Genomic DNA, 20,340 nt, shown 5'->3' on the forward strand with positions numbered 1-20,340 from the left:
AATAATAGGAATTATTATTATTATTGTATTATTGTTATTTTCCTTCTTTTCTTTCTTTGGTTATAAAATAATAAATACATTATTATTATTATACTATATATAATTATTATTGTATGATTATTATTTTCCTTTTTTCTCTCTTTGGTTATAAAATAATAAATAAATAGTAATCATAATAATATAAATACATATATACACATACTGTATGTATATGTGTATATACATATACATACTGTATATATACACAAGTACAGTAGACTAAAAAAAAGCTTCTTGAACTGTTTTTTCATTAAGAAAACACACCGTTACATTTTCAATGTCATAAAGAAATTTTTGTAAGTAAAGGCAACTTCAAGCATATTCAACCTTCACTACATCCTTCATTTCAACCATAATACATATGCAGATGGGTGATTTAAGGAAAAAACACCAACATTATTTTAATTTGTCACTCATCTGTACACAAAAGTTGCTCTTTCCAACATTTAAATGGGCGAAGGAGGTGAAGTATAAGGGAACATGGACAATCGTAACCCTGAGCATCAACGGCGGCTTCACCCACTATAGTCTTGTATTTCCTAATGCTGCCATCCTGCTTTGGAAGGCAGCCATAGTCCGTGAGACAAAAGAGTTCATATGTGCGAGATATAGATTACATATTTTGTTCAAGAACCGTAGAAACGTTGGCTGTCCAGTAAAGGCTTTGGTGTTGATTACATGTTTGTGTTGTTGTCTATTTGTGGCTTCATCGTTTGGGGCAGGGAACTCCCAGTCAGAGAGGAGGGGTGGTGGTGGTGGTGATGATGGACACGGTCAGCTCTGTTATGCTTGTGGTTTTTAGTGGAGTTGCATCAGAGGAAGGATCGCGGTTGGCATTTGTGTTCAACAATCCTTCCTCCTCCCTCTCTCTGCCCACCTACCCTACTTTCTTTCCTTTCTTTCCTTTCTTCTTTCTATGTCTGTCTGTGGCGTATGATTCCCTAAACAGTCTAAGAATGTGTGAAATTATTTCAAATGACTCGTATAGTTATTTTAATCTTTCCAGTGACTTGATTTCCTGAGCTGCGTGCACATTGAGCGCACATTCTTCTGTAACAATTTCCTCGAAAGCTTTCATGAACACAACTGAAACGTGTGAGACCTTTAACAGTGAAGTTTAAAGCTGCAAATGAGCCCGTCCAGCACGACGCGTTCGCCTCACGGAAACGTGGACCAAGCTGTCAAACTAGGTGATCTAGTTCTAAAATGAAATGAGATCACGAGAAGTAGATTTTGGTGGATTGTTTAGACAAAATAACAGAAAGTTTACGAGCAGACCGCCACGTTGTTTCCTGTTTGAAATGGCGAGCAGAAAACCAGGGACCTGCTGTAAGGCAATCCATCTGGTTTGCTGATTTTCGAATGACTATCTTCGTAACAGTACAAAGCGATATGTGAATCGTTGAATTGATTTCATTAAGTCTCGATTCTCCTCTGCAGATCGCCCGTGTCTCTGGTGTCGTCCCGTCATGGAGAGCTCCATCACACTCTGGCAGTTCCTGCTGCAGCTGCTGCTCGACCAAAGCCACAAACATCTCATCTGCTGGACGTCCAACGACGGCGAGTTCAAGCTGCTCAAGTCAGAAGACGTGGCCAAGCTGTGGGGGCTACGCAAGAACAAGACCAACATGAACTACGACAAGCTGAGCAGAGCCCTGCGCTACTACTACGACAAAGTATGCAACGACTAAGTGGTTTGATGATGTTTTACGTCCTTAGGGGCCCAATTGAAATCAGCACATCAAAAATGTTAACGAATAAGAATATCATGTTTCCTCTGCAGAACATCATCAAGAAGGTGATCGGCCAGAAGTTCGTCTACAAGTTCGTGTCGTTCCCTGAGATTCTGAAGATGGACCCCGCGGTGGTGGAGTCGGGCCGCATCAGTGAGGAAAGCGGGGGTGCGATGTCAGAACCCGAAGCCGAAGACGAGGATGGGGGTGGGAGAAACCAATACCTCCACTCCGGCCTGTACTCCTCCTTCACCGTCGGCTCCCTGCAGCACTCCTTAGAACAGCACCGGCCGATCAAGACGGAGCCCAGATCCGATCTCCACGGCGACAGCTCCTCCGTCATCCGATTCGTAAACAACCGCGGCCACTCCTCCCTGCCCTCCACCCCGCCCCCGTCCTCGACCGAGACCTCCAGGCCGTCCCCTCGGCAGGCCCGCTCTTCCTCCTGCTCCTCCTCCCCGCCACAAAGCCCCGCCCACACACTGTGGAGGGGGCGGGGCCCGAGCTCAGAGACTAATGAGTTAGAGCAGAGCGCTCAACCTTTAAACCTGTCGTCCGGTCAGAGGGAGAGGGAGAGGTCACAGGCGGTGCCGGAGAGCAGGAGATTGGCGAATAGCGGGCCTTTGAAAAGCAGAAAACCCAAAGGCTTGGAAATCTCCGCCTCCTCTCTCCTCTTGACAGGAAGTGACCTCGTCTCCATTGCTCTCAACAGCCCGGCGCTGCCTTCAGGCTCCCTGACCCCTGCCTTCCTCACCACACAGGTACAGCATGACACATAACATATGTTTTAACACCATTGCACTAGTCCTTCTGTAAATACAGGTGGTTTTAGGCGAGGAAAGAGGCGAAGAAAAAGACTGAGAATGAATAAAGTTAAGCTTGTAGACAGGGAGGAGATGGAAAGAGGTGAGCGGAAAGAGGGGAGGAGGCGAGGGAGGGAGGAGGTTCATAAGTGAAACCATATGTTCCTGAAGCTCCTGATTCACTGGCAACAACACACTGACCAAACCAGGACAGTCTAATACATTCAGGCATTCAGCTGACGCGTTTATCCAGACCGAGCAATGATACAGTATGGCAGTGTACAGTACAGTAATTGATGGAAAAGAAAAGTGTACGCTAAACTGTCACTGAACATTTTGTATAATTACATGTTCGCAAGGAACACCTGAGCTGTTGGTTAATCCCTTATCCCCTGGACAGCTTTTTAGTTTCTTCCTTAAAATGTCCCTGCAACTCTGGTCTCTGGTGGTAAACTGGTATCTTACAAGTCAAGCTGTGAGCTCAATCTGGCTGGTACATCAGCAAAAAAAACACTGACAAAAACGCACCATGAGCCGGTTCTGAGAAAGTAGCCAAGTAGGAACTGAACACCACTAAGGCTCATCCGCCTGTTTTAGATCAGCGTAAGAGTAAGAGTGGTCAAACAAAGGAAATTTAAGGTACAAAAAATGACTGGACTTAAAAAAATGGACCGGCAATAAGATATAGCTGACGACGCACAGCCCTGTGTCTTTTCACAGGAAGAGTTTGAGACAGCTTCCTGCAATGGAAAACAGATTTGCAAATATTTGTTAGCATTTTATACCTTTATTAGATAGCTGATAGACAGATGACAGGAAACGAGGGGAGAAAGTGATGCAGCAAAGGTCATGGTCGGGGCCTCAAACCCCAGACAAACCAACCCGACATCAGAGAACTGGCGGCGATCAAAGCTGCCTGTTGCGTCGCCTTTGTTTTGGCCGACAAGTTGCACTCGAGCACACTGCAAACACTACAGCCGACGGCCAGTTAGCGCGTACGTTCGGCGCCTGCGTGAGAGGAAGTAACTCTCCGCACCAGCAGGTGGCAGTATACAAGCCGTTGTTATGTATGTAAGCCACTTAGCTTCATTCCAGATGCCCATGTTGTTGAGAAAATATTCATGTATTGGAATGATCAAATGAGATGAAGATGAAAAATGAGACTTGACTTTACTCGTTTGCTTTCCTCACTTCCGTTTCTCTTCTCGTGCACTGATTTGTTTAAGCTGAACCGCCAATCAGAGTGCGCCGCCGCCGATTCAACATGCTGAGTCGGCTGAAAAACTCCGACATGGGCAGACTAGAACTGACAGTGCGGGACACCCCGAAAAAACTAGACAGAAGGACGCTCACCGACAGCCCCAAACTGTCCGATGTCCGACCGTCGGCTTGGTGTGTCAGGGACTTTAAACTCCCTAGGCCATCAGGATTTCCTTGACGCATTATGTTAAGCATTGCTAAAAGCAAAATTGAAACAGGATTTTAAACAGATCTGATAACACACTAAACTCTATGGTTGCACTTCCCTTTGCAGTGAGACTGTGAACACAAACGCACTGAGGAAACTTCACTTTTTCCTGACCATCGTGATAGAACACAGTCTCGTTTTCCCGCGACTGAACCAGACAGAAACCAAACTGGCCTCCGTTAAAGTATGAAGAGACAGAAGAAAGACGAGACAGAAGCAAATAGAAGTCATGAATTCTGCATGAGTGGAGCTTCCTGACCCTGCATGGAGTCAAGTCTGCCAAAGTCAGTCTGTCTGGCAGACGTTGAGTTCACTAGAGGGCAGACTTGGCTTTGAGCTCTGGGTGAGACTGAATGACATGACAACTCCACCACAGACTAAGAACAGCTCTCTAGGACTCATTGCCAGAGTAAACACCATCATTTCCATCGTGGTGTATTTATCCTACATTTCATTTTTTTGGGGTTGTGTCAATGTAGACTCCGTCTGGTCTGCTGCTCACTCCCAGTCCTCTACTCTCCAATATCCACTTCTGGTCCGGCCTGAGTCCGGTGGGACCCCTCAGCCCGGCACAGCTGCAGAGCCATTCCCCCCTCTTTCAGGTAATACACACACAAACACACACATTTGGCAAAGCTGTATAAATGATGAACTCACTGACTGCATGTTGTCCGGACACACAACTGGCCAATCGCTGCGTAAAGTGGGCATGATTGTTTGGATTGTCCATTTTAATTCAAAGCGAGACTATGGGAATGAAAAGGAGAATTCATCAGCCGTAAACACACCTTTGCTCAAGTTCATACACTCAGGAAATCTTTGCTGCTACAACCTTTATTGAGCTGGATTTCCACCAAAAAAAGTTCTCTGGACTTTTTAGTCCCTGGAACTACTTTTCAAGGAGCTAAAAGGATCCTTCAGTCCACTGTTGTCTGCGTGTTTGCAATATTTAATGATGCATGTAGGAGCTAAGTGTATTACTTTAGCTACTGAGGTGATTAGCCCTGGACTGACGCGCTTTCGCTGTTGATGTCACCTTTAGCTGCGTGTTGTGCTGAACAAAACCGATCCTCAGGCCGCTCCGTGGTTTCGGAATAACAGTCCATTTATTCGTGACAGTGCAATAAAGAAGAAAGTCCGGTTTCCATAACAACAAGCCAAACAACACAACACGGCAAACAATTGTCAGCATCACTGCGGTCAAAAACCCTTTGCCCTTCCGGGCTAAAACCCTGACGTCAACAACACACTTCCTACCTATATACCTGTAGCTGGGTCAGGCAATTAACACAGCGCCACCCAGTGTTCCTGACAGTGAATTACGCCACAACCTCAGTTTGTGTCAGCATCATTTTTTGGCTCCTACATGCACGTTGGGTGTAATAAATTAAATGCAGCAGAGGAAAATGAAAACTAAAAGCGTCCGTCTCCACAGTAAATCATCTGTTGAGTGTTTGAAGGTTATTTATTTGTGCTTTAGAACGTTAATCGCCGTAAAACCATAAGAAAATAAATGTTTTTCTTGCGATGTCTCCCTATTCTAACGTTACAACTTGCCCTCGCGATCTCTCTCTCTTTTTTTTAATGAGTCGGGAGGCCGACAGCAGAGCCTAACTTTACTTTCAATGTATAAAAACAAAGGGAAATGCTCTCCCCTTGTCCTAAGATGCTCCTGAATCGATACTAGAGTACTTCCTTGTTTATGAATAAATGTATTTATGTACACGGGTTGAAGCAGTCATCCGTGCAAACTTCACACCGGAAGTTCTAGTTCTACTACCCCCCAAAAAGAGCCTTTTTTGGAGGTAAAAAGGCTCTATTAAATGTCCCCTGACTCTGGTCCCTGCGGTCGAAACACAATGAGTTCCTCAAAAAGTTCTTAGTTCCGGAGGAAGGTTCCTGTGGTGGAAACGGTGCTTTGGTCTGGTATGACCAGTAGCTTATGGTAGCTGACGTGACCCTGACTTGGTTCTCCTAAGTATTGCAAGAAAGCACATATAACAGAAAATGTCAGTTACAACTTTACCTCTGTAATGCTGTAAACATATTTTTTTATGGATAATTATGTTAAATGTGTTCTAAAATAAGCTCTAAAGGTTTCAGTTTCCTGTGTAAAAAGGACAAACAGACTTACTCTGGTGGTGACGGACATACAATCTCTGACTGCCTATAAACTATCTGTATTTACAGCAAACCCCTCCCGCATAACTACAGGATCTTTACAGTCATTTCACACCGCAGATTTACCTCGACTGTTGTTTTCATTCAAGTTGTGTGTGTGTGTGTGTTAGTGTATGTGTGATTCACCGTGTGCCGGGGGTTTCAAAATAAGCCACAGATGTTTCCGTTCTGGTGCGGACAAGAAGAGGGGGCAACTTCCTGTTGGTGCGGGGGGGAGGGCTGGTTGGTCAGGAGAGCCCTGCCTCCCTCCCATGTCAACTCTCTGACTCAAAATAAACTGTTCAGCATCTAATGACCGTCCATTTAGTCTTTACAACGGGGGGTTGGTCCCCACATTGTAATATAAGCGAGAGCAGACTCTCCTCTTGTGATGCAGCAGCAGCAGTCGGACTAGAGAGCTGTAGAGAAAAGAGAGAAATCATGTGATGTCACACAGGTTTATCACAACTTTCAAACAGCTTAGAACATTAAAGGCAGGGTTGATGATGTTCTCCAGTAAACACTATTTGTTATGTTGGTTGAAATGGTCTTTACATCCGTTACTGATGAGCTCTGAAAAAGGACCGTTAAACAGCCGTCATCTGTAGCTGCTGTAATCCTGTAAAAACGTCTACCAATCACTGCCTCGCGGTCCGCTTGGAAAGAACCAATCAGATGCCTCCCTGCCTCCCTGCTCGTACTCTACCCTTGGCGTGCACCAGCCTGAACTCAAAGTGCGTCGCCGAGACATGTTTACTGGAGAATGGAAGAGAAAACTCAGCGAGTAGCACTGCGGCGGTTACTTGTCATGAGGTAGCGTTGTTGAGTTGAGGTCCTCTCTCCGCTCTGTGAAGTAGTTACGATGCGGCGGTGCTCGTGCATGTGTGTGGGAGTGGCGTTGTCTTGGAAAGAGCCCCGAGGGGGGGGGGGGGTCTCCTGAGGCGACGCTACTTTCAGATTATGCTAGCGTTCCAACATCGTCAACCCTATCTTTAATTTTCGTCATCTTATTGCATAAGTAATTCTGCGAAATCACTGACTGACCTTAACATTACTGTTAGCATTATGGATGTGACATCATTATACTCAATGTTTTAAACAACCCTATAGTTTTAATCTGTGTAATGTCACAATGATTTAAGTCATTTTATACATATTAATGTAGCCCAAGGGTCTGCAACCTGCGGCTCCGGAGCCACATGCTGCTCTTCAGCTCCTCTCCAGTGGCTCCCTGTGGATTTTTAAAAATGGAAATGAATAACTGTTTTTTGTTTACATTTTCATTTTTATTTATCATTGTTGTAGGTCTATGGTACGACGGAGTATTAGGGCCACATTGAGGAAAAAAAATAAATCAGAGATTTCGAGAATGAAGTCATAATATTAAGAGAATAAAGTCAGAAGTTTACGAGAAAAAAAGTCATAATATTACGAGAAAAAATAGTCGTAGTATTATGAGAATAAAGACATAATATAAAGTAGTAATTTAAGTTATTTTATTTTTTTCTCATAAAGTTATGACTTTATTCTCGTAACATTACGTCTTTTTTCTCGTAATATTACAACTTTTTTCCCGTAAAGTTATGACTTTATTCTCGTAATATTATTACTTTTTTTCTCGTAAAATTATGACTTTATTCTGGAAATCTCAGATGTTTTTTCCCTCAATGTGGCCCTAATACTCCGTAGTACATTTGCACTTTGGCCCTCACTGCATTAGACTTATATACTATATACTTAGATTATAAACTGTGTTACCTTCATCACAATCCTCAAATGTTTTGCGGCTCCAGACGGATTTTTTAAAATTATTTTTGCCTAAAATGGCTCTTTTGATAGTAAAGGTTGCTGACCCCTGACCGAAGCCTGACGCCTAGTGGTGGTATCAAAATATGTTACAAATATCACATTTTTCTACAAACATCACCTTATGCCATCAGAAGAATTTGAACGATCCTTTAATCACACGACTAATTCTTCACATAGGTGCTTGCTTTTCACATTATTAAAAATCGTATTGAGTGTGTCATATCTTACCAGTCAGCTCCGTTGTTTCTTCGGTTTTTGTCTCAGGTGCAAAAGTGTTCTTTTCAAATGAAGAATCAGGCCGCCTGTTCCTCACACGGTGCCTTATGTTTCGTTTGATTGAAGAAGAAGGAACAGTCGGTTCAGCCAAATAAAACTAATATTAGCTGTGTTTTCCACCTCTAACTCTGCCTGTCCACCCACAGTTCCCCACTCTGCTGAACGGACACATCCCCATGTCCTTATCCGGCGTGGACGCTCCCTCTCCTCTGCTGCTCTCCTACAACAAGTCATGATTGCCAGCCCCGAGCTCCGAGAGCTAACTGCATGGCCAAAGCGGGCCGAGCTGGGCCAGATCAGGACCGAGCCAATCAGCTTTAAAACTCTGACGACGAACCACGCAGGAGTCGGGACTTCCTTCTGAGTCTAATTACACTTTTTGATCTGAAACCTGTTCCTTTGCATTTATTATTATATGAAGAAACAGGAGCTTCACTCTGAAGCTTTGCTCTCTGAGAAGAGTATTTGCATTATTAGACATTTCTTTGTGTGTTTATTACAGTTCAACTGTTCATGTTTTTGACATGTGTTTTCTTTTCATGCAAAGAAATTGACTCTGATTGAGGTCAGACCTCACCTCTCATTACTCATCTCATTTTATATCTCATCTCATTCCACTTGGTTTAAACTTCAGTGATACAGACAGACTGGTTGCAATTTAATGAATGTTATTCCTATTTTTTTCCCTGCCCTGACTAATGTCACCCAAACAATGGAGATCTGGGGAGATTCGAGAGTGGTATCAATCTTCTCATCTTACTCTCAATAAGATAGCTTACTGTATATCCCAACATTTTCGAATTGTTCCTTTAAATTTGATCATAACTCAATGATTAAATGCTTCACAGGCCAGAAACCTACCATGACAGATAGCAAGTAGTGGGTGAATGTATATTTTCCCTGTGCTAAGCCTTTAAAAGGAGCTCTATACAATATCCAAAGCATTAATATAGCAGCAAACAACTACGTAAAGATATAGAGGAGTAATGTCTACCTGAGCAGAGAATGAAGTCGCTCTCCCTGTGTGTGTTGTAATCAGAGCTTCTAGTGCTTTTAAAGGTCCCATATTGTAAAAAGTGAGATTTTCATGTCTTTTATATTAAAAAGCAGGTTTTTAAGTGATATATAAATACTGTGAAAGTATCAAAACACTCAATCCACGGAGAAATACACATATTCAGCAACTGTGCGTTTGAAAAACAAGCCGTTTTTGTACGTAAACATACTAAATGTGTCCCAGTTTATTTCCTGTTGCAGTGTATGTTAATGACATCAGCTGACAGGATGTAAACATGGACCCAAGCTGTTGCCTAGCAACGCAATTCTGTTGAAATGCACTAAAACAGAGCGTTTCAGACAGAGGGTAAATACAGGTATATTCAGACAGACAGTATGAGTAATATAAGGTGTTTTTTGAACATTAAAGCATGTAAACATGTTCTAGTAGAAACCTAAAATACAAGCATGAACCTGAAAATGAGCACGATATGGGACCTTTAAATAGATCATGAGTGATAAAGGATCTTTTTTAACAAATTTATATAAATTTGTCCAGATCTGCATTGTTTGAGGGTGGCCACGAGATGAATCCCTTTACGACTCCTGGCAGTCTACCTGCTAGCCATAGCGCTAAAAACGCTGTGGAAGTCTTCATTTTGTCTTCTGTATTGCTTTGACTTGACGCTGTGAACTTGTTTTTATCTGTATAGTGTCATGCTTTTCTTTGTTTTTTTGTTTTTTTTAAATGCACTGTACTTTTCAGCCTTGTACCAGCTGTGCCTTCAATATTGTTAAGAGTTGTGTATGTAAATGTATTAAGCTTTAAAACCAGGTTTTTAATAGACATTCCAGGTCAAAATTGCACAAAAGCTTTTATTTTGTAAAATGGCTCCTGGTTATTTTTTATAGAGAAATTAATGGAAATGTATTCTCAGTGATTTTGCTTGTTTTGTTGAGAGAAATGTTGGTTTTTTTTGGAATAAAATGAATTACTTTTCAGAATTTTTCTTTTTATAGTTGGTAACACACTCAAAAGAACGACTGCTGCACAGACTGTTTATGAAACAGATTAAATTTACTTTTTTCGATGGTTATGAGAAATAAATAGTTCCAGTAAAAAGAGTCACACACCAACTGTTCACCGGAGGCTCAGTGTTTCAGAGAGGTCGAATTCACAACACAGCAGGCCTTCCATGCATCAGGCACACACATACATACATACACACACACGCGCGCGTTCAGACATGTTCACATAAAATCAGGTCATTCATACATTTGAAAAAGTTTTACAGTTTTACAATGATAAATATTTAGCCGTTGTAGAAATCTCCTTTCGTGCATGTCACTGCTGTTCATGTAAAAAAAAACTGCTGTTAGCGACACAGTTTGCAGTAAACGGTGGAATAATCCAGCAGTCTTATGTGTGATTACATGGACACGTGTGATAAAATGTCAGTATGAGGGGAAGAAAAAGGGTTTCCTCATTTAAAAGCTACCGAGGGAGACATCATGAGGCGATGGGTCAGTGTAATACAGGATGTCTACCATTAATATAATGACTTTTTTCCTGTTGTTACATTATTTGAAATGTAAACCGTTAACAGAATCTTCCATTTGTTCTGTTGTTAATCAAATTATGAGCTCATAATTTATAATTTAATCCACGTTGAAAAGGAAAAAACTTCTGAAATGATGAGTTTGTTTACAGGATTATTAAACTATTAGCTGCAAACTGTGTTAAAGTTAATGTTTATTACATTAATGCTCTCAGCTATTAATGAGTTTAACAAGCATTAGTAGTGCTTCCAGCACGTTTCTAGCGTGTTCTACCCAATCGGTAACTCTAGTGTTGCTCAAATCCTTTAAATCTCAGCAGACAATAAATGTGAAATTTTCATGTAGATGTTGAACAAAAAGAGCTGCAGTGACAAAGTGGAAATCTCCCTCAGATCTTCTCTCACACTCTTCACATGTTAAACCTGCGACGTTTGATGCATTCCTGGTCCGTGATGAATTTCTCTCTGTGTGACTGTTGAATTTTGGAGCAAAATTGCTCTTGCTACCGCAAAACCTTGTAAAGAAATAGTAGGACATTTTGGGAAATAGGCCGATTCGTTTTCTTGCCGAAAGTCAGATGAGAAGATCAATACCACTCTCGTGTCTGTGCAATAAACACGTAGGCGGTAGCTGGTAAGCTTAGCTTAGCGTATAAAGGGGGAAATAGCTAGCCAGTCTTAAAGTGACAAAATCTGCCGACTAGCACCTTTAAAACTCACTATTCAACATCTCGTTTGCTGAATTTAATGAAAAAACAAAGTGTAAAAATGACGTTGTTCAGCCCAGGACTATTTCACGGACAGCGTAGCAACCTCACAGTCTCTACAAGACTCTAAGAATATACTATGTCACCATCTATAAAACTACAAATTATTAAACTGCAACTAAATTGAACCAGGAATGCAAAGCAACGCCAGCAGACACAAAGTGTTAAAGTGATTTTCGGGAGATTTGCTTCAGTAAAAACATGCATTTAAAAGTGAGACTTCTCAACCGGCTTCATCTGTAGCATCACTGTCAGTTGCAAACAACACAGCGGGCTGTTAAATCTAAAATTTCAATTTGAAATCTTTTTCTTTTTTTCTTTCTCTTGTGTACAAATGCTGGAGAGAGAGCAGTGGTCCGACGCCAAGTGGAAAACAACCATTTTGCTTGTGAAGACCCCCCCACCCCGATCCCCGCTATCCCACCCCGACAGCCCCCCCCACCCCTCTGAAAAACATGCCACAATGACGCTGTTGTTTCACAAGGAGAAGTCAAAGGTCACAGACACAGAGAACACATCTTAATACTGTTGGGTAAACTCGGCCGTGTCGAGGCACCGGTCCCTGATTCCAAAAACAAAAACACACTGGAGTGCAAAGTTAAAAACAAAGACTTACTGCAGTGACATCTCAACGCACAGAGCGAGGAAAAGTGTAGCTTGCATTTTTTTTTTTTTTTTTAAAAAGCACTGAAGTCCTGGCAGTTTTGTGAAGGGGTTTTTAAGGGAGGGCTTGCTGGCTTCCTGTGGGACGTCACATGACTTCCTGTTCAGCTCCAGTATTCCTCCTCTTACATCCGTGCTTTTTTGCTCGTCTTCCCGACTGTTAGCCTCCCGCCACCCCCCACACACTCCTCAGTTTTGGTCCCATTGCCGAGCCAGAGTGGTCGAAAGGAACAAAAGAAAGTTCATGTTCTCCCAGTTTGATTGGACTCTATGTGTGCTTCTTTAACCCTCAGCTTAAAACGGTTACCGCTCACAGTCCTGCTTTTTTGACCCTCAGTGTAACCCCCCCGAGGGCAGCAGGGCCTCTACAAGAAGAGTCGACTGAAATGTTTTGGAAAAATGACGACGAGGAATCCAGAGGAACCGTTTTTTTTTTTGCCCCCCTAGCGTCCCAGTCTTTCTAAACCTGGAAATGTCGTAGAGTTCAGTCACGGAAGCTCGATGAAAAACAAAAACATAAACTCCAAATATATATATATATATATAGATATACATATTTATAAAAAAAAGAAAAAAATATTCTGAAGGAACTGAAATCGTTCGTTCTGCGAGCACGACAACAAGAACAACAACTTGGATCACAGCGTCGACATCAACATCAGTGGAATTCTAACTCAAACGAAGCCGGAGAATCGTAGTCAGAAGAACAAAAAAAACAATAGTAACCGTTCTGACTGCTCGACTGTGCATGGCGTCTCGAGTTCACATCATGTACACATGTACACACACACACACACACACACACACATGCACACGCGCACACACGGTGTGTTAAATACAGACAGTAGTAGTTTAGCAGCAAAAAATTCAACCTCAACCCCCCCCGCCCCAATAAATAAACACAGTCTCCAAATAGATTCAACCCAGAGTCACTCGCTCAGAGGGGTGCGTGTGCGTGTTTGTGTGTGCGTGTGCAGGTACGAGGGGGGGGGGGGGGGGGGGGGGGGGGGGCGTCACTCCGAGGGGGAGGTGGGCTCATGCGAGAGGTTGGTGGGAAGTGATGATGGAGCTGGGCGGGTCGACCATCCTCTTCATCAGATATTAGAAGAGCATGCTCTGCCTCCTGTTGATCTTGCCGTTACCTGGAATTAAAGGAAAAAAAATATAATACCCATAATACCTTGCTTTACATTAAAGTGGCAGTAGGCAGTATATTTTTGGCATCATTGGGCCATAATAACCTTACAGCATATTGTAATTCAAGTTCATCCTTTATCTGTCTCATTTGACCTGCTTTCTGATGATTGCCACATGATCATATCAAGTTTATTTCTTTGTCTAATGATATAATAACACTGAGGCATCTGGATGTGTTCCCCACCTACCTGACTCTGGGTACGAGGAGTTCCTGTAGCCAGGGTCCCTCTGCAGCTGCACTTCTTTTAATGTGAATATTGATACAACTGCAACACAGAGGAGAGTCAGTCAGTCTACAGCAAATAGCAGGAAAGAAGAAAAAACAATGCAGTAAGAAGATTGCAGATTGCAAGCACTCACTCTCAGGCAGGGCGTGAACTCTCATGCCGAGCTGCCTGAAGTGGGAATGCTTCATCGCCTCTTCAGCTGAAATCCTCTTCTTAGATTCGTACTGTGGAGACAGAAACAGGAAATATCAACTATCCTGTGATTTCAGCAGATTGTGTTGTGTGTTGCTGTTGCTGTCTGCAATCAGTGATTCACTCAGATAAACTGGAACCCGGTGTAATGCTCACTGAAAACACTGACGGTGCTACGCCTCCTGCTGTCTACAACCGGTACTGAAGGAATTCATTTCCACAATGAAATCTGATGAAAAGTATTTTTTTAATCTTGTGAATATTTATCCTTTGCTTCCTTTTCTTGTTACCAAAAATTCACATTTAAGTCATGTGATGACACCTTTACTAGCTCCATCTGCTGAATGAAGACTGTGAGATGTGGTTGAAAGCTCAGAGAGCGAGTTAAGGGACCACGGGGATCCAAAAGGTCAACATTGAACATTCATGCACCTTAAGAATAAATCAAGCAATTAGAAGTTTAGTGCAGCATGTTTACTACTAATACAACTAATAATTCTTTTAATAATAATTCTATGTATATTTTTTATTTATTATTATTATTATTATTATTATTATTATTAATAATAATAATAATAATATAAATAATAATAATAAATAAAAACGATAATTATTAAAATATGTAATCGTGATTAATCGCACGATTGTCTATAGTTAATTGCGATTAATCGTAAATTAATAAAAAAAATGTATCTGTTCAAAATGCACCTTAAAGGGAGATCTGTCAAGTATTTAATACTCTTATCAACATGGGAGTGGACAAATATGCTGCTTTATGCAAATATATGTATATATTTATTATTGGAAATTAATTAACAACACAAAACAATGACAAATATTGTCCAGAAACCCTCACAGGTACTGCATTTAGCATAGAAAATATGCTCAAATCATAACATGGCAAACTGCAGCCCAACAGGCAACAACAGCTGTCAGTGTGTCAGTGTGCTGACTTGACTATGACTTGCCCCAAACTGCATGTGATTATCATAAAGTGGGTAAAGGGGAGACTCGTGGGTAAAAATGTAGCACAATTTTGGAGGGTTATTTAACCTCCTTTGCAGCAGGTGTGAAATGAGCTGGATAACTCAGTTTGGGGTGAATTGCATTCTGGCTATTATACAGGAAGTGACCACTCACTCTGAGGAAAGCCAGCAGCAGCTCGATGCCTTCGCCGTCCAGCCTAGAGGAGACAAAAAGGAAGAGCAACAGTTTACTGTCTGCCTGCAGCGCGGGGCTGGCGGGAATGTGGGGGCTCATGGGAGGAAGGACGTGGTCGGTGAAATGTTCCACAGGATTTCCTGCCCGTGACACACAAACCCGAATACACACCATTACTGTACACATGCAAAGGGGCCGGAACAACAAAAAAATAGAGCCATGGATACGTAAAAAACAAATGCACACACAAGAACGTGTGACAGCAGTACCTGGGAGCGTGGTTGATCAGCGGCTGTGGTTTGTATTTGGGGAAGTTGTAGGATTTAAACTCTTCGATGGAGGTGATTCCCGGCCAGTTATCTTCTGTGGGAGTACCTGAAGTCACAGAGTCACAGTATTTTGTGAGGTTTGGTTAAACATGTGTATTGAGACGTTTGGGTTATGTGTGGCGATCTGGCCTAGCAGGGGTCTCTCACCCAGTAACCTGAAGATGAGGTGGAGCTCGTCCTCCACGGTGGAGCCGGGGAACAGCGGCCGACCTGCAGCCATCTCGTAGAATATACAACCAACACCCCTGCAGACACACACAGAAGAGTAGCTTCATTCTACGGCTGCAACTAATGATCATTTTCATAACTGATTATCTCAGGGTTCCTACACATTTTCCATTTCAACATTTTAGAAAACAGACTAAGGGCAGTAGTCTGGAAACACAAGTACTTTGCCATACTCTCTTTTCTTTTTTTCTTCCTGCATAGGAACCCTGTTATCTTTTTTATTACTATATTCAGATGCTGTAGGTCAAAAATGTTTGGTATTGTTACTTGATGAATGGCTCAAATTATTTAAATGAATATCTAAATTATTATTTTATATATTTTCTGTTGATCAACAAATTGATTAATGGACTAGTCCTGCCTTTACTAAGTATTAGTAGTGTGAGCAGGAGGGTTCTTGTGAGGCTCGTACCACATGTCAATCTGTGTCGAATACTCAGAGGATCCCAGTAGAACATCAGGAGGCCGGTACCAAAGAGTCACCACCTCGTTTGAGTAGGTTTTAGTCGGGACAGATTTGGCCCTCGCCAGACCTGCCAGCCAACCAAAGACATAAACACACATTAGGATTGTTCACACATTTCACACGCATTTTCAAACTTTAAAATTCCCGAATTTACTGCAAGGACATCAGGAATGTTCCCGTTCCTCCATTCTCCTTTGCCCTACAAAAAAAGAAATCAGCTGCTGCTGTGGTTGGGCTTACCGAAATCAGCCAGTTTGAGTTCTCCTTTCTCATTTATAAGGAGGTTCTGGGGCTTCAGGTCCCTGTGGAGAACTTTCCTCTTGTGACAATACGACAGCCCTCGCAAAATCTGGAACAGGAAGACCTGGAAAGATGTGTGTAAAAACTTGATTAATATATATTATCACATGCAAAAACTGTGTCCCATATATCCAACACTTTTATTCCCTGAACACTAGCACACTTTATGTGAACACTAGCACTAGCTGAGTCAATGTTAGCTGTGCTAAGTAATGACTTTTCGCCATTTAGTTTCTGTATTTAACGTTAATACATTGACCATAAGGATGTATATATACTGTACATGTAGCAGCGTCATCAGAAACTTGGAAATAGTTTTTAGGAAGGCTTGGGAAAATAGCATTTTGACGCTAAAACATACATACTTTGACCAAAATTTTAATGTTTGGATTTGAACACATAATGAACACCACTGGGAAGCTACAGAATGATATAAACACCTTTAAGTTCCTGGAACTATTTTGTCAAAGGGCCATTAATTGGTGCAACTTTGTATTGAACATGTGGTCCTGCACAAAACACAATGCAGTCTCATCTCTATTGAACAGACATAGAAAAGAGGAACTAAAAGCCCACAGAGGTTGAGAAGAGGGAATGTTGTTCCACAGCGAGGGAAAATAACATTACAAAGTAAAGAGAGCAGAATAAAAAGATCCTCCTCACCTTCACATTGTGCATGCTCATTATGTTTCCACAGTCATCCATGTACTGCTTCAGGTCCTTATCCTACAGGGAGAGATGACACAATCAGACAGGAAGTACATCCAATGACGACCACAGATCTCTTTCTTCTCCTTTCTATGAACATTTCACCTCGTCGGTCTGACTCATCGATGTGCTATTTCACACATCCTGTTGATGCGGCGCAGTCTTCCTCATAAAGCAGTAATAATCTATGTTCATGTTTTGAAGTCTTACCAGGTACTCGAAGACGAGCGTGAGGCTCTTCTCGGTGTGGACGATGTCGTGAAGCGTCACGATGTTGGCGTGTTTGAGGTCCTTCAGTAACGAAACTGCAGACAGAGACAAGACAGATGTTTACACAAAGAGAGACGCGTGTAACTCTTTTTAATGCTTCATGTTGCGATGAACTGATGACGTTTTGTTGGTGTAAAAGACAAAACACTGATTACCTTCTCTGATGGCGGTGCATGGCGCTCCTTCCTCATGCTCCAGCCGGATCTCCTTCAGTGCCACCAGGTTGTCCGTCAGCTTACTGCGTCCTTTAAATACTGTGGCGTAGGTTCCCTGAATGCAACACACACAACTCTGGTTTAATATAACTGAATTAAAGTGAGCTGTGCGACGTGGGTCCTTCATTAGTAGTGTCACGACGGGATCTCAGGAAGTCCTCACCTCTCCCAGTTTGTCCAGCTTAATGTACGTCTCCAACTTGCCAAAACCAATCTCCGACTGAGGAAAAGACAGAGGACAAAATCAGAACTAAGCACAGATTAAGTTAAGGGGCCACTAATAAGACAAAGTTAAAGAGGACCTATAATGCTTTTGTGCTTTCTCCCTTTCCTTTAATGTGTTATGTAGTTTTTTGTGCATGTAAAAGGTCTGCAAAGTTACAAAGCCCAAAGTCCACGCCAAAGGGAGTTATAAAATGAACCAGAATACAACACACCTACATTATGTTTTGAGTGTTACTGTTGGTGTAGGAACGGCTCTCTGTGCCTCTTCTGTGATGGATTTCTCTGCGTATTGAGTGATGGTGCAAAAAAAGCAGCTCCAGGCTTCCTGGCTCTTTGTTTCTTTTAGAAGACATTAACACCAAAAACCCGACGAGCACAGACGATGTTTTAGATCAGAGGTTTTCAAACAGTGAGGCAACTTGATAACTCAGTCAAATCTGAATATACAGGCATGAAACATATTTTTAGATCCAGTTTGACTTGATATCTTTGATGTCCCTCATGAATAAACATCCCTAAATCCGCTTAGAAATCATAGAAAAAAAGACGCTCCTTATAACTCCAGAACTCGCCTGAGAATCATCACGTTTTTATGCTTTCTTCAGTATCATCTTCAGTGTCCATTTTGCACTAATAATAACTTTTTAAAGCTTTATGTGTCAGTGTTTGCAAACTTCTGATATACATAAATAAAAATGTCGCTGACAGTCTGCAACAAAGCTGCATAATCACACCACAGCTGAGTGTTATGATCTAATTTGATGGGCTGAAGGCAGGAAGGTGAGCGCTTTTGACTTCAGATTAATCCACCCTAGTGTCTCACAACGGGCCAGTTGCCATGGTAACTTGCACAGAAGGGAGTCTGCACCGCAAAGCAATAAAAAGGTAGCACACACACACACACACACACAGATACTGACCAGCGAGGCTCTGCGGGAGCGCCGGCTGAGCGGCTGGTCGAAGGTCGGGCTGCTGAGCTGCATCTTCTCCAGGTAACCGTCGGGAATTCGGATGTCAGCGGGCAGCGACAGGCGCTTGTTGAGGTCCTGAAACACACACATGAAACAAAAATGTTTTGCATTGAAACTTGCTTTTGATTTGACATTCCTATAGCGGAGCTGGAGTTTATTTGGGCAAACAGTTCTTGCAGCTACTGTATGTAAAAGATGCTGAATATTTAAAGGAACAGTGTGTAACATTTAGGAGGAATCACATGGCAGAAATGGAATATAATATTAGTAAGTTTGTTTTCTCTAGTGTATAATCACCTGAAAATAAGAACTGTTGTGTTTTGTTACCTTAGAATGAGGCGTTTATATCTACATACGGAGCACAGTTTTTCTAAATTTTGATTTAAAAAATAGCAATATATCACATGCTTACAGTAACGCAATATATTGAATCGTAAGCCCTGTATAATGATACAGGGCTTATCGCCAGATGTTTGCCAATACTAGATCTCAAACGCGCTTGGCCCACAGGAAAAGGTTTCAGTTGGTTGCGCTGGAGCATGTTAAATTAACTACTAAATTATTAAAATAACATCAGCTGTGAGCTTTTTAAAATATTATTATTAACAATTAGCATATACTGTAGGTGTGCGACAGTGCAGCCGGACTGCTCCTGTCTGAATGTTTAACCCACACACTCTCACTCACATGTCGTTTTTTTTCAATACCGTACATAAGCAAATGTACACGGTATGATAATCACCAACTTTCATCAATCAATCAACATTTATTTGTATAGCCCTTTACAATAACCAAAAGGTACCCAAAGTGCTTTACATTAACATCAAGAAATAACAGGAATAAAAAACATAACATATCATAAAATCATAAAAAGGTACATAAAAAGCATAAGGAAAATGTCACAGCGCTACAAGGTATAAAAAGCCAATCTAAATATAAAAGTCTTGAGCTTAGATTTAAAAAGTACTAGGTCAGTGATATAGTGTGTATATCAGGGGGTAACTTGTTCCACAGTTTAGGAGCAGCGACAGCAAAAACACGATCACCCCACAGCTTATACCAAGACCTCGGGACTTCTAAAAAAGAAACTGACCCGATGATTGCAAAAATCTCAGACAAATAAGGCGGGGCGAGGCCGTTAATGGCTTTAACAAACAAACATCAAGAGCTTAAAATCGATTCTAAAGCGAACTGGAAGCCAATGGAGCGAGTAAAGTACGGGGGTAATGTGTTCATGTCTGTAAGTGTTAGTTAAAAAACGAGCACTTTGCACAAGTTGGAGGCGCGCGAGGAAAGACTGGTTGAGACCAACATACGGTGCATTACAATAATCAAGTCTCGTTTCCTACCACGGTATACCTTGATACAGCTACACTAACTGTAAGTTAACTACATGAGTTGATGTTTATAAGCCACATCACATTACACTGTGAGAAAATATACTACATGTCTATATGTAATGTAATGTGGGGCATGTTTCAACAGCAAGCAGCACCAGACAATTTAGGCTACTGAGTCCCCCCACCCACACACACAGACACACACACATACAGAGAGTGTCTGAAATAACTCGCTTTC

At 41.9% G+C, this 20,340-nt stretch overlaps 2 protein-coding genes across 2 annotated transcripts in view; one reads left to right on the forward strand and one right to left on the reverse strand.

The window, feature by feature from the left end:
* elk3 (ETS transcription factor ELK3) overlaps positions 1-9,333 on the forward strand; it is a 12,472-nt gene extending 3,139 nt beyond the window's left edge. The window contains exons 2-5 of the mRNA XM_037760344.1: positions 1,480-1,715; positions 1,823-2,533; positions 4,523-4,645; positions 8,435-9,333. Coding sequence (XP_037616272.1) covers positions 1,509-1,715; positions 1,823-2,533; positions 4,523-4,645; positions 8,435-8,524 — 1,131 coding nt within the window. The 5' untranslated portion in view covers positions 1,480-1,508 and the 3' untranslated portion in view covers positions 8,525-9,333. The remainder of the gene's footprint in view (positions 1-1,479; positions 1,716-1,822; positions 2,534-4,522; positions 4,646-8,434) is intronic.
* A 689-nt stretch (positions 9,334-10,022) lies between these two features.
* cdk17 (cyclin-dependent kinase 17) overlaps positions 10,023-20,340 on the reverse strand; it is a 46,811-nt gene continuing 36,493 nt past the window's right edge. The window contains exons 5-17 of the mRNA XM_037760343.1: positions 18,712-18,837; positions 17,730-17,786; positions 17,507-17,621; positions 17,292-17,386; positions 17,037-17,099; positions 16,314-16,437; positions 16,020-16,140; positions 15,527-15,624; positions 15,320-15,425; positions 15,030-15,072; positions 13,831-13,921; positions 13,659-13,736; positions 10,023-13,415 (exon numbers count right to left, since the gene is read on the reverse strand). Coding sequence (XP_037616271.1) covers positions 13,375-13,415; positions 13,659-13,736; positions 13,831-13,921; positions 15,030-15,072; positions 15,320-15,425; positions 15,527-15,624; positions 16,020-16,140; positions 16,314-16,437; positions 17,037-17,099; positions 17,292-17,386; positions 17,507-17,621; positions 17,730-17,786; positions 18,712-18,837 — 1,158 coding nt within the window. The 3' untranslated portion in view covers positions 10,023-13,374. The remainder of the gene's footprint in view (positions 13,416-13,658; positions 13,737-13,830; positions 13,922-15,029; positions 15,073-15,319; positions 15,426-15,526; positions 15,625-16,019; positions 16,141-16,313; positions 16,438-17,036; positions 17,100-17,291; positions 17,387-17,506; positions 17,622-17,729; positions 17,787-18,711; positions 18,838-20,340) is intronic.

Source organism: Sebastes umbrosus, chromosome 23, assembly GCF_015220745.1.
Source record: "Sebastes umbrosus isolate fSebUmb1 chromosome 23, fSebUmb1.pri, whole genome shotgun sequence".
NCBI classification, from domain to species: domain Eukaryota; kingdom Metazoa; phylum Chordata; class Actinopteri; order Perciformes; family Sebastidae; genus Sebastes; species Sebastes umbrosus.